The 15,000-nt window shown below is 42.1% G+C and overlaps 2 protein-coding genes across 2 annotated transcripts in view; both read left to right on the top strand.

Moving 5' to 3' along the window:
• The window catches only part of LOC113826304 (protein rolling stone), a 118,007-nt gene extending 110,303 nt beyond the window's left edge, over positions 1-7,704 (top strand). The window contains exons 7-8 of the mRNA XM_070129526.1: positions 3,325-3,626; positions 5,630-7,704. Coding sequence (XP_069985627.1) covers positions 3,325-3,626; positions 5,630-5,806 — 479 coding nt within the window. The 3' untranslated portion in view covers positions 5,807-7,704. The remainder of the gene's footprint in view (positions 1-3,324; positions 3,627-5,629) is intronic.
• A 3,689-nt stretch (positions 7,705-11,393) lies between these two features.
• Positions 11,394-15,000, top strand: part of LOC113824540 (uncharacterized protein CG43867) — an 864,266-nt gene continuing 860,659 nt past the window's right edge. The window contains exon 1 of the mRNA XM_070129995.1: positions 11,394-11,542. The gene's annotated coding sequence lies outside the window, so the exon portion shown is untranslated. The remainder of the gene's footprint in view (positions 11,543-15,000) is intronic.

Below are 15,000 nucleotides of genomic sequence, written 5' to 3'. Positions count from 1 at the left end.
CACAAATACACACACACACACACACACACACACACACACACACACACACACACACACACATATATATATATATATATATATACAGTATAAAGAGTATATGGGTATGTATATATATATATAATATCTCTCTCTCTCTTTTTCCCACGTCTCTCTCTCTCTATATATATATATATATATATATATATATATATATATATATATATATATATATATGTGTGTGTGTGTGTGTGTGTGTGTGTGTGTGTGTGTGTGTGTATGTATATAGTGATAATAATGATAGTAATGATGATAATAATAATAATGCAATAATGAAAACCCATCTATTATCACTAATACTACTCATGACCAAAACACCAATAACAAATAAACAAATAACATAAAGAAAAAGAAAAAATAAGAATTTAAAATCAAATACAAAAAATGTCCAAAGGAGAAGAAACAAGACCTCACCCTTCTCCAAAAAATGGAAATAATAATCCCCCTCCCTCCCCTCCCTCCCCCCCAATACCCCCCCCCCCAAAAGAAAAACCAACCCCCTTCTCTCCTTCTCCCTCCCTCCCCCCAGCACACTCTCCAAAACTAACCCCCCTTCCCCCTCCCTCCTCGAATACCCCCCAAAAAAACTCAACCCTTCCCTCCCTCCCTCCCAGTTGACTCTCTCCAAAAACCAACTCCTTCTTCCTCCTTCTCCCCCCAATAATTTCTAAAAAACAACTAACTCCCCTTCCCACCCCCCCTAAAAAAAAACCAACCCTCCCTTTCCCTCCCTCCCCGTCCCTCTACACTCCCCTCCCAAAAAAAAAAAACCTTCCCTCCCTCCCCCTCACACCCCCTAAAAAAAAAGTCCACTCCCCTTCCCTCCTCCCCCCACTCTAAAACTAACCCCCCTTCCTCCCTCCCCCCAATACCCCCAAAAGTCCAACCCCCTTCCCTCCTCCCCCAATACTCCCCCCAAAAAACTAACCCCTTCCTCCCCTAAAAAAAACCTAATCCCCCTTCCCTCCCTCCCCCCCTATACTCCCTAAAAAAATCCAAATCCCCCCTTCCCTCCGATCCGCCCCTAATACCTCCCAAAACACCGTCTACGTTACCTCCCTTCGACCTCCTGATCGCTGAATACCCCCCCAAAAAAACTAACCCCTTCCCTCTCTCCCCCAATAATTTCAAAAAAACTACCAGCCACAACTCCTTCCCTTCTCCCCCTCAAAAAACCCAACCCCCCTTCCCTCCCTCCCCTATACCCCCCAAAAAACTAACCCCCTTCCCTCCCTCCCCCCCCAATACCCCCCAAAAAAACCAACCCCCTTCCCTCCCCTCCAAAAAAAAAACCTAACCCCTCTTTTCCCTCCTCCCGCCACTCCCCCCCCAAAAATCAACAACCCCCTCCCTCCCTCCCCCAATACCCCTCTAAAAACCTAACCCCCCTTCCCCTCCCTCCCCCTAATACCCCCCAAAAAAAACTAACCCCTTCTTCCCTCCCTCTCCCCCCAATACCCCCAAAAACTAACCCCCCTTCCCTCCCTCCCTCCCAGCAAATAACACCTAAAAAACCCAATCCCCTTCCCTTCCTCCCCCAATACAATTTCCAAAAAAAAACTAACCCCTTCCCTCCCTCCCCCCAATACCCCCCAAAAAAAGTCAACCCCCTACCTCTCCTCCCTTATACCCCAAAACATCAATGAACCCCCCTTCCCTCCTCCCCATTACCCCCTCTAAAAAAAAACTAACCTCTTCCTTCCCTCCTTCTTCCCCAAAAAACACTCAGAACCTCCTTCCCTCCCTCCCCCTTCCCCCAAAAAATCAACCCCTTCCTTCCCTCCCTCCCCCAATGGCTCCCCCAGCAAAAACCAACCCCCTTCCTCCCTCCCCTCAATGTTCCTAAAAAAATTAACCATCCCTTCCCTCCCTCCCCCCCAATACCTCTCAAAAAACTAACCCCCTTCCCTCCTCTCCCCCCTACAATACCTCCAAAAAAAACTTCAACCCCTCCCTTCCCTCCCTCCCCCAATACCCCCCCTCCAAAAAAAAACCTTCCCTCCTTCCCCAATACCCCCCCAAAAAACTAACCCCCTTCCTCCTTCTCCCCCCCCCATTGCACTTCCCCAAAAAACTAACCCTCCCTTCCCTCCCTCCCCCCAATACCCCCTCCAAAAAAAACCTTCCCTCCTTTCCTCAATACCCCCTCTAAAAACCAATCCCCTTCCTCCCCTCCCCCCTAATACCCCCCCAAAAAAATCCAACCTCCTTCCCTCCTCTCCCCTCGGTTCCCCCCCCTAAAAAACTAACCTCCCTTCCCTCCCCCTCCCCCCAATACTCCCAAAAACTCAATCCCCTCTCCCTCCCTCCCCCAATACCCCCCAAAAAAAAAACTAACCCTCCTTCCCTCCCTCCCCCCTAATACCTCCCAAAAAAAAACTAACCCCTCCTTCCCTCCCCTCCCCCAATAATTCCCCTAAAAACACCTCCTTCCCTCCCACCCACACCCAATAACCCCCTCCTTAAAAACGCTACCTCCCTTCCCTCCCTCCCACTAACACTCTCTAAAAACCAACACCCCTTCCCTTCCCTAAAAAAAAACCTAACTCCCCTTCCCTCCCTCTGCCCCCTTCCCCAAAAAAACTAACCCCCCTTCCCTCCCTCCCCCACTCCCCCAAAAAACCATTTACTAACCCCCTTCCTCCTCCCTCCCCCAATACTCCCCCCAAAAACTAATCCCTTCCCTCCCTCTCCCTAATTTACCCTCTCCAAAAAACCAACCTCCCTTCCCTCCCTCCCTCCCAATACCCTCTGTAAAAACTCACTCCCCTTCCCCCCAAAAAAAAAACTAACCTCTTTTCCCCTTCCCACCTACCCTAATACCTTCAAAAAACTAACTCCCTCCCTTCCCCCCAAAAAAAATCCTATTCCCTCTCCCTCCCCTCAATAATTTCAAAAAAACTCCACCCCTCCTCTCAATACTCCCTCTAAGAAAACCAACCCCCTTCCCTCCCCCCAAAAAAAACTCGAACCTCTCTTCCTCCCTCCCCCCACAACACCCCCCTGTGACAACATCCCCCTTCTCTCCCTCTCCCCAAAAAACAACAAACTGAACTCTCTTCCCTCCTCCCCCAGCTCCCCCCAAAAATCACTAACCCCTCCTTCCCCCCAAAAAACTAATCTTCCTTCCCCCAAAAAAAACCAACCTCTTCCCTCCCTCCTCCTGAATAATTTCAAAAAAAACCATCCCCCTTCCTCCTCTTAATACCCCTCCTTCCCTCCCCTCTGTAAATTGACACTTCAAAAAATTTCCAAAAATAACTTCCTCCTCCCCTCTCTCTGACAGAGTCTCACAGTATTACGGCTTCAACGCCGAGGTCCACATCATCAACTCCGTCTACGTTATCCTCGACCTCCTGATCGCCGCCGGCCCCGTCCGCATCATGCACTTCTACCTGCCGCTCGTGTTCATGTTCATCTACGCCGCCTTCACCCTCGTGTACTGGGCGGCGGTTATGCGACATGGTGCACCACACCCGAAGGGCAGCTTCGGCTACATACGCCTGATCCTCGACTGGGAACAACCTTTCGAGGCTCACGCGTGCCCTTTTGTTTGTCTGGCTGCACCTATCTTCAGTCCGCTGATGCAGGTACGGTGGGGGGAGGGGGTGGAGGGATGGGTGGGAGAGGGGGATGGTGGAGTGGGGGAAGGGTGTGTGGAGGGATGGGGTGGTGGGAAGAGGTGGGTGGGTGTGTGGGATGGGGTGAGAGAGGGAAGGTAGGTGGGTGGGGTGGGTGAGTGGTGGAGGGAAAGGTGGGTGTGGCAGCGTGAGAGAGGTGGAGGGAAGAGGTGGTGGGTGGGTCACCGGTGAAGGGGTGGAGGGAAAGCGGATGGCAGGTGGGTGTCTGAGCTGGGTTGGTAGAAGGATGGGTGGTGGCTGGAGGGAAGGTGAGGTGTCGGAGGGAAGGGTGGTGGGGTTGGCGTGCTGAGAGGAGAGGGTTGATAGCGGTAGGCGGTAGTGGGTGGAAAGAAGGGTTAGGGAGACGGAGGAGGCTGCGCTGTTGGGACTGAGGGAGGGAAGGCGGGAGGAGAGAGAAGAGGAAGCGGGTAGTAAGAGGAAAGACGGGTGGGGATGGTAATGTGGTGGTGATAGAGGTAGAGAGGGGGTAATGGGTGGAAGAGGGGGAGCGCAGAGAAGTGGAGGTGAAGGGTGGGGGGGGAATGTAACAGGTTGAGGGTGAGAGGTGGAGGTGAAGGGTGATGATGGGTGGGGGAAAGAGAGGGAGATGGGTGGAGGTAAGGAGGAACGGGTGATGGGAGGAGGGCTGCGGGCGGTGGGGAAGGTAGGGAGGGGGGGGTAGAGGTGGGAAGGGGAGGGTGATGGGTTGGATCGCGAAGAGGGGTTGAAATTTGAAGATCTTGACGTGACATTCTTTGTTTTTGTTCTCTGTGGATGTGTCTTACCACTAGTAATACTAATATTGGTAAAGCGACGTTTTGCTCGGTGCGATCATCACAACCACCTCTTTCTCTCTCCCTCTCCTCTCTCCCTCTCTTTCTTTCTTTCTTTTTCTGCCTCCCAAAGATATGTAATTCCTGGGATTCCCCTCCCTCTTTGCCCTCATTTCTTATCCTCATTAATTCTTTTCTTCAGCTGTTTGCTCTAGTTGCCTCTTCCTCTTTTTTTTCGCTCTCGATATTCTTTCAATATTACTTACCGCTCTACGATGATTGTCGCTGCAAGATAGTAGCGGGTGTGCCATTTTGCTTATCAGTGTCTGTGCGATTTTTGACGTGGCGAAAGTATCTCGAAGAAGGTATGATGTCGCGATAAAATGGCTTTGAGCAAACGGAGTAGAAATATAAGGTGGTTAATTAAATATCTTCTAGCTGAAGAGATCGAAGATGAAGTTATTTTCCAAATGTACGAGGGAAAAAGGGCTAAGAAACATTTGATGATTGAATGGAGGAAAGAAGAGGGATTATTTCGGCAGTTGATTGCATGAATAAGTCCTCCACAAGGATCTCATCCTCTTCATCAGAAAACCTGGGAGCTATGGTGACAGAGACACTCTAGGTCAAATGATTGTTTGCGACTGTAATTCTGTTCAAACCCCATCCGCGTGGCTATTTGGAGCCTAATCAGACGATCGTTCTGAGCTGTACAACAACAGCCCTCTGCTTCAAAAAGCTTTAGCGAGTATTTAGACGAGATCAGCTGTTTCATCGCCATCGTTGGGCGATGATTGCACCGAGCAAAACGTACCTTAATAGCGGAGATTATGATCAAGGGATTTCTTTATGTTGTTCCCTCTCTGTGTCTGTACCTTTCTGTTTCTATGTCTCTCTTCTCTCTCTCTATTTCTCTCTCTCTCTCTCTCTCTCTCTCTCTCCCTCCCTTCCTCCCTCTCTCTCTCTCTCTCTCTCTCTCTCTCTCTCTCTCTCTCCCTTCCTCTCTCTCTCTCTCTCTCTCTCCCTCTCTCCCTCTCTCCCTCCCTCTCTCCTCCCTCTCTCTCCTCTCTCTCCACCTGTGGCCAAGTGACCAAGTAACTATCATGAGTAATACGAGGCAATAGAATAAGTCACCAAATATGATGTGGTCTTAGTAGGATTCTTTTAACCTGAGAGCCAAATCCTTCCCCCCTCCCCCAGGCCGTGGTGTGGCTCATCACCTGGGGCAGACGGACCTCGCGGGAGCAGTGTTGCCAGCGCTCCGGCTCGGCCAACCTGCCCCACGAGAACACCATGGACGTCATCATGGCCCGAGACGCCTCCACGGACAGCGTCGCGGCCAACGTCAACGCCGGGGCCAACAACCTGCTCGTCTAGGCCGTCTAAAGGGCGTCGAGGAGGAGGAGAAGGAGGAGGAGGCCCCGAAGGAAAGGGGGGCCAATCACCCAATCCTGGAGGACTCCCGGACGCCCCAATCCTCGAATCTTCTCTCTTCAGTTCACTCCAATACTGCCATACGTTGTTACCAAGGAAGCCCGACGCGGAGGACCCCCCGACGCTTCCTCCCCGAAGAGTCTCTGCCGCAGGAAAGGACCCCCGAGAGGAGGCTCACCAAGAAGTATGTTCTGGGAACATTGTCTTTACCTCGCTCCCTTCTGCAGGAGGGAACACACCAGTATTCCTTTGTTTTTAAGTAAGATATTTGTATATATAAAACAACCAAAGAACTTCGACGTTTTCGTTGAGAAAGAAAAGCCAGTGAACCTAAGAAATGTGTAGTACGTAAGTGTATTGTTCCATGTGCAATGTATTTATATGCTGGTTGTCAATAAGTGTGGTTGAAGAACTATGTGCAAAGAACATCCAAGAGTTACTTATTTAGTTTTATAGAGTCTTGTTCCTTTTTAATTCTAAGAAAGAAAGAAAGGGGGGAAAATAAGCACCCTTTTAGAATCTGCTTTCTTGAAGTCTGCACTGAAATCTACGTGATTATTTTTTAAACGTCTGTTTATTAAGTCTCATATATATCTGTCTATTTATCATGAAGATATATGTACTGTCTACTTACACTCACGGGATGTAAGTGTGCCATTTATCGGTTGTGTGTTCTGTTTTGTGAAATAGAGCCACGTGGAATAAATATGAGAGACCGCAGGCATTATTTTTTCAATTGTTTTTAATCTAAGAATAGAAAATAGAATTTAAAGATTTTTTTTTTAGTTTTCTACGTTAGAGTTTGTAATTTTTTTTTCTTATATTGATAGGAGAGAAAATACGTATGATTTCTTAACGTTTTGGAAAACTTTCATATGTAGGTATATCAAAAAAGAAAAAATATTGTGGTTTGTGTATGCTATTATATTTTCTTTGTTGATTTACTGCTAATATTTGAGCTAAAGAATGACAAGACATATTATCATTTACCGTAAGATTATGTCCTTTAAAACCTGTATGATAAACAAATAAATATTTTCTTAGAAAGTTTACATGATGGGGATAAAAACCTGGAAACTTACTATACATTCCATATACTGTCTCTGTGAAAAAATATATATTGATGTATCTGTTTGCTTTTACTATGACAGCTGTGTAATTTACTTTGACAATACTGACAACAAAGCAATCAGAATTTCCAATTAATGAGGAGAGCCCATTGATAGCAAATGTCGTGAGATATATAAAGGAAATTGAGTAATTCTAAAATGCAAAATATATGATGGACACTTTTTTTTTTACCGCATCTTCAAAATTCGTCAAAGGAAATTGCTCTCTTAATTCTGATGATATGACATCGAATTAATTCCATATCTTGTCCGAGGAATTATAAAAAAAAAAAATCAGTCATACTCTTTTTCAGATAATGTATGAAAGATAAATAAAAAAAATATATATAAACAGTATATATATGTACATGTTCTATGTCCATGTCAATAGTAATTACTGTTTTTTTCGGGTATATATAAATCCTATTGCAATATCATCTACTTATTGACTGTCAGAAGCTTTAAAAAATGTCATGTTTTCATAATTATTTCCTTTTAATGTGTAGGTATCAGTTCCAAAAATAAAAAAAGGAAAAATAAATTACCGCTTACAATTCCTTTAAATAATAGCTCTGGTGTGGATTGAACTGATGATCTGCAATAAAGATCACATTTGCAGAAATAAAACTGAAAAAAAAGGAATTTGAAATACAAGTAGGTTTCCATTTTAGTGTTTGTACTCTGTTTTCTATATTGGTACGATATGAAAAAAATAAATACATAGGAAAAATATTGTTTGTGTTTTGATTTCCATCCATGTAATTGTTGTGATGATTAATGCAGCTATTATCACTAAATTTGTGTAATTGTGTTTGTTTGTGTATGTTCATTGAGTGTGTGTGTGTGTGTTTGTATGTGTAGATTGTATATATATATATATATATATATATATATATATATATATATATATATACATATATATATATATACATGTGTATATATATATATATATATGTATATATATATATATATATATATATATATATATATATATATATATATATATACATGTGTGCGTATGTGTGTGTGCGTGTTTGTGTGTTTGTGTGTTTGTGTGTGTGTGTGTGTGTGCTATATAAATATATATATATATATATATATATATTATATATATATATATATATATATATATATACATATATATATAAACGTATATATATATATATATATATACATATATATATATGTATATATATATATATATATATATATATATACATATATATATATATATATATATATATATATATATATGCATATATATATATATATGTATGTATATATATATATGTATATATATATATATATATATATATATGTATATATACATATATACATATCCATATATGTGTGTGTGTGTTTGTGTGTTTGTAAATTCAATCAAATCTTCTATAGTGGATATACATAGTAACTCAGACACCAAAGAGATATGAACAAAAATTTATGAATTATTGACTTCAAATTAGTGAACTTTTTTCATACAGATCGTTCGAAATCACTCTACAAGATGCTGATACAATTTCACTTAAAGAAAAAAAATTCATTACACAACGAAAAGGAATGTAAAGAAAGATTTAGCATTCTATCAATAAAATTAGAAAAGAGACGTTTTAGAATCCGAATAAATGCATATTCTTTAATGAGTTTCACAAACCTGCAAGCGTCCGTTTATTATCCATCACGTGACTTTACAAACACAAACAAACAAACATACTCTAAGTGTGCTGAAGAAGAAATAGTGATAAAACTAATATTCGGTGAAATTAAGGACAAAAAAAGGAAAGAAAGAAAGGCAAAGAAATGAAATATATGTATGTATATGATGTACACACACACAAACACATACATACACACATACACACGCCCAAGCACACACAAACACATACATACACACACCCGCCTAAGCACACACAAACACATACATACACACAGATCGCTCACAATACACACAACACATACATACACATGCACGCCCAAGCACACACAAATTACGACACACACACATACATGACATATACAGGTGTGTACAAAAGTGTACAACATGATCTACAAATAGCCTTTATACACTACTTACACACAGTAGTAAAAACATACACAAACACATGTATAAGGGACTTACCAAAAAGTCTTCCCATTTAGATTGAAAGGAAAGAAAATCCCACACGAAATTTGCTGCAGTTCGTACCACAAAGAACAAGAAACCCCACACTAAGAAACCCCTTTCCTCGGTTCGACGCGGGGCACAGCACGGCGGGAGAGGCACCAGGCACTTGCAGGAATAGACGCCCTTGTGCATTCAGGTATTAAGAAGAATTTACTGGACTAAGAACCTCCCATTTAACGGTTATTGCCTGAAGATTCCCAGGAGGCCATTTTCCGAGACTTAAAAGTGTCTTCGGGGACGTGGCTACTCGGCGCCCGGCGGGAGGAGACCCGGTTTCTCTCTCTCTCTCTCTCTCTGTCTGTCTCTGTCTCTGTCTCTCTCTCTCTCTGCCTGTATTCTTGTTCTCTGTCTGTCTGTCTCTCGCTCTCACTCTGTCTCTCTCTCTGTGTCTGTCTGTCTCTGTTTCTCTCTCTGTCTCTGTGTCTCTATACTCTCTGTCTCTCTCTTTCTTTCTTTCTTTCTTTCTTTCTTTCTCTCTCTCTCTCTCTCTCCCTCTCTCTCTCTCTTTCTCTTACTGTCTGTCTGTCTGTTTATCTAGCTCTGTCTACTTATCTATCTATTTAAGTAGCTATCTGTCTAACCGTCTCTCTCTGTTTTTTATCTTCCTATGAATGGCTATTAATTCCATGTTCATATATCTGTCTCTCTTCTTATATCAAAATACCAACACGCCGCACATTAAATTATAGTATATATATATATATATATATATATATATATATATATAGTAGATAAAAGATATATATATATATATTTATACATATATATATGTGTGTGTGTGTGTATAAATGAATACAATAAATAATATAAATAGAAAAATAAATATAATAGTAACATGAATAAATATAAATATAATAAATAGATAAATTAATAAATAAAGGTTAAATATAAGATGATATGCAAAATCTGTATATATATATATATATATATATATATATGTGTACATGTGTGTGTGTATATAGAAAAGTATATATAGATAATATATATAGTATATATATATAAACACACAGACATACACACACAAACACACACAATAATAATGCCACACGGCCACACACACAAAAACACACACTACATATGCCACACACACACGCCACACACACATATACACATATATATACATATATATATATATATATAAATATATATATATATATATATATATATATGTATACTATATATATATATATATATATATATATATATAAAGAGTATATGCATATATATACATATATATATGCATATATGTATATATATATACATATATATATATATATATTATATAATACACATATATATATATATATAAAAATATATATATATTTATATGTATATATGTATATATACACACACACACACATACACACAGACATTACACACATTACATTTATACATATATATATATATATATATATATATATATATATATATATATATATATATATATGTATGTATATATGTATATACACACACACATGACACACATGTATATTACACACATAATATATATATATATATATATATATATATATATATATATATATATATATATTTATATATATACATATATATATATACATACATACATACATACATATATATATATATATATAAATATATACATTTATACTTTTCACACCCATAATAGGTACACATGTCAGTCTACATCAACCGTAGACAACATATGAAATAAAAGAAACAAAAATAATTTAGAATGTAATGTATTTCTTGTATATCTGTATAGTTTGGATAAGATATAAATTCTTGCTTGTAATTGAAAGAGAGGATTATGCTGTCGCCCTTCTCTTCTACGTTCCTAAGTATTAACAGTATGGTCTTCATTGTAAATATACTGACGATAAAATGCAGAAATTAAATAAAACTCTTCGATTTGCTATTTAGTTAGCCACCTCAAACTTTGGTACACGTTTTCTTTGGCGCTTTGTTTTCGTTTTCTATGACGAACCATATATCTATGGTGCCGTGAAGGCCGAACCATTTAGAAATTGCGTACTGACTTATCCAAAAAAAAGAAAAACACCATGTGCATATCGACCACGGTTTTTATTTTTAACCACCTATCTATCACAAAAAGCGCTGAATATGCTGTTAATGTTAGAGATACGGGAAAGTTATCAGGAGCGCCAAACGAGGGGCGAGATGAAGACGATTTCCGAGGCGCTGGGCGCGGGCGACCATGTGACCGCCTCGCCTCCCGTGCCGTAACTCAGCCGGCGTTCACCAGATGGCATGAGCGTATAGGTGGCAGCAGGAAAGTCAGTGTTCGTAGTGTGATCAGTGGCATGGGTGCATCTCCTCGTTTCCCCTGTGTTTCCCTCTCGCGTACGGACAACATATGCTGGATTATTTGCGACTGGCGATGAATCCCGCTCCTGCATGGGAAAGGTGAGTGTAGCGGAGTGCTGGGCCTTTGTTTTCGGAGGAGGGGAATTAAACCGCCCAGGGTGGGTGGGTGTGCGTGCGTGCGTGTCACCCGGGACCAACCCTTCGAACAGCTGACTCCCCCTCCAGCTGAACGATAACTTGACCCGATGCCACACTGGGTCAGCTCCTGGGGCTCACCTACTGACCAGACGACCCTCGCTGCCCCCTCATGACCGCCCAGGAACGACGTAGGTCCCACCTCACGAACCTCATAACCGTGCCAACAGCGTGGTTTCCATAAGGCCGAGAGTCGCGTGTGCAACGACACCCCAGGCACGAGCAAGGGAGGCGCAGCTGGACAAGTTCATTAGGGTCGCGAATTGAAAACCATCGGCTGCTCTCGCTGATGGGCAATTCACCTGTTGAGCATTTACTAACGACCTCATTTGATAAGGTCGAGTCTCCTAACGGTCGTTAAATAGATAACGCTGTGGCTTGCCGATTAGCTAAACTTTTTTTTTTTTTTGAAAGGAAAAAGATGAACTGCGTGCTTTATGTGGAATTATAACCACTGTCATCATCATCGTCATCATCATCACCACTGTAGTATCACCATCACTAATCATCACCAACGTCAGTATCATCACCATAATCGTCGGCTTACTTTCACCACCATGCAGTATCATCGCTTATCCCATTATCGCCATCATCACCATGAACCACCATAATTTGTCATCATCACCATCATCAGTATCATCGCCATCATCATTATCATCATCACCACCACCATCATTTTCATCAGCATCACCAACAGCCATCACCACCATCATGAGCATCACCATCATTACCATCACCACCATGTCATCAATATCATCAATACCATCACTTCAACTTTATCGTATTATCATCATCATTATCGTTTCACCACCACCCTTATCGTCATCATTATCATTATCATCGCCACCACGTCATCAATATCATCACCACAATCATCACCACCCGTATTACATCATCCGCATCATCTATCACAAAATCAGTAGATAAAACGAAAAACATAAAAAAAAAAAAATTAAACTTTACAGAATATCTCTCTTAGCTTTGTAATATCTCAAAAGTATAAAGAAACCTTTGATACCACTCTATAATACTAGGGATAATATCATCATTAAACGATCAGCTGTTTTTATTACAAGTTGATTATGGTTGTGACACATGCGATGACGCTATAATTTTGTGGATTAGGAAGAATGGATAATCCGTTTGATGGGATCATGCTGTGCCATTAATATTTATTATGATAAATGATATGCTGACGATTTGAAACTGTTGTTTTATGATTATTATTATTATTGTTGTTGGTGGCGGTGGTGGCGGTGTTAACGTTATTGTTATTTTTATTATTATTGTTATTATTGTTGTTGTTGTTGTTTTGTTATTGTTATTGTTATTACTGTTATAATTACTACTATTATTGTTGTTGATATTGTTGATGGTATTGTTGACAAATACACAAATACATATGTATTAATCATACACACACACATTCACAATCACACACGCACACACATTATATATATATATATATATATATATATATATATATATATATATATATATATATATATATATATATATATATATCACATATGTGTGCACATATGAGAGCAGAGAGAGGGATATATATATGGTATGAGAAAGAGAGAGAGAGAGAGAGAGAGAGAGAGAGAGAGAGAGAGAGAGAGAGAGAGAGAGCAGAGAGAGATGGGGGGATGGCATTTTCATGCATAAAAACAGGACAAACACAAAAAAATGGGCATTACTAATCAAAATATTGTATATATGTATGTATGCACACACACACACACACACACACACACACACACACACACACCCACACACCCACACACACACACACATTATTATATATATATATATATATATATATATATATATATATATATATATATATATATATATATATATGTGTATACAAAATTTGTATGTACAAATGTATGTATTTGTGCTAAATGTGTGCCTCATATGCGTGTAAAAGCGTATCCCTCCCTCGCTCCCCTCCACCCCCTTCTCTAGTCTTCTCCACGCCCCTTTTCTCTCTCCCTCTCCGCATCTGCCATCCTTATCTCCCTTCTCTTCCTCTCCCCCTCTCTCTCCCCTCGTCCCCTCCTCTCTCCTCCCTCCCCCCTCCCTCCTCCCTCTCGCTCCCCCTCCCTCCTCCCCTCTCCCCTCCCTCTCCCTCCCCCTTCCTCTCCCTCACCCTCTCCCTCACCCCTCCCCCTTCTCCCTCTCTCCTCCCTCACCCTCCTTCTTCTCTCTCTCTCTCCTCCCCCCTCTCCCTCTCCCCCCTCTCCTTCACCCTCCCCCTCCCCCTCCTCTCCCTCTCCCTCTCCCTCCTCACCCACCCCTCCCTCCTCCCTTTCCCACCCCTCTCCCCTCCCTCCCCCCCTCTCCTCTCCCTCCTCCCTCTCCCACCCCTCCACCTCCCTCCTCCTCTCCCTCTCCCTTCCCTCCTCTCCCTTCCTCACCTTCCTCTTCCCTCCCCCTCCCTCCCCCTCCCTCCCTTCTCCCTCCCTTCTCCCTCTCCCTCTCCCTCTCCCTCCCTTTCTCCTCTCTCCCTCCTTCCTCTCCGAGATACTTTGCAGGAGCGGGACAACTTTGGATTCTGGACCTACATCTCGGGTGCAAACTTGTGCCCGGCGCCTGTGGCCTCGACCCAGCCTATTGGAATGACTTTCAAAAGGGGGTGAGGGAGAGGGAGAGAGGGAGAGGGAGAAGGAAAGGGGAGCAGGGGGAGGGAAGGGTAGAGGGGGAGAGGGCATGAAGGAAAGGGAGGGGGAGAGGGAATGGAAGGGGAGAGGGGGAGGAGGAGGAGGAAGAGTGGGGGAGAGAGAGAGGGAAAGGGGAGAGGGAAAGGGAGAGGGAGAGGAAAGGGGCAGTGGGGGAGAAAAAGGGAGAGGGAGTGGAAGGAGATGGAGGGAGAACAGCGGAAGAGGAGAGGGAAGGCTAAGGGGAAGGGGAGAGGGAGAGGGAGAGAGAGAGTAGGGGGAGGGGGAGGGCAAAGGAGAAGGGAAGGTGAGACGGAGAGGGAAGTGAGCAGGGGGAAAGGAGGAGAAGAGAGAGACAGAGGAGAGATGGAAAGAGAGTGAGGGAGAGTTAGGGAACAAAGATATAGAGTAAAAGGGAGAGAGAGAGTGTTAAGAGGAGGACAGAGAGAGGGAATAAGAGAGTGAGGGTACAAGAGGGAGGAAGAGAGAGAGAGAGAGTAAAGAAGAGAAATAAGTAAAATAAAGAGGAAGAGAGAGATAGAAAAAAAAAGATTGAATATTGACCAAAATGCTAATCAGTAAATATATATGCGAATATATTAGACAAAATTATCAAAATCCCGCCTTTTTTTACACGAGAACCATAATTAGCCGATACTAGCAAAGAATATCCAATAAATTTCAGCCAAAAAGATT

Source organism: Penaeus vannamei, chromosome 14, assembly GCF_042767895.1.
Source record: "Penaeus vannamei isolate JL-2024 chromosome 14, ASM4276789v1, whole genome shotgun sequence".
Taxonomy (NCBI): domain Eukaryota; kingdom Metazoa; phylum Arthropoda; class Malacostraca; order Decapoda; family Penaeidae; genus Penaeus; species Penaeus vannamei.
Note: the sequence above shows the minus strand (reverse complement) of the source record. Positions and strands in the feature narration are given on the sequence as shown.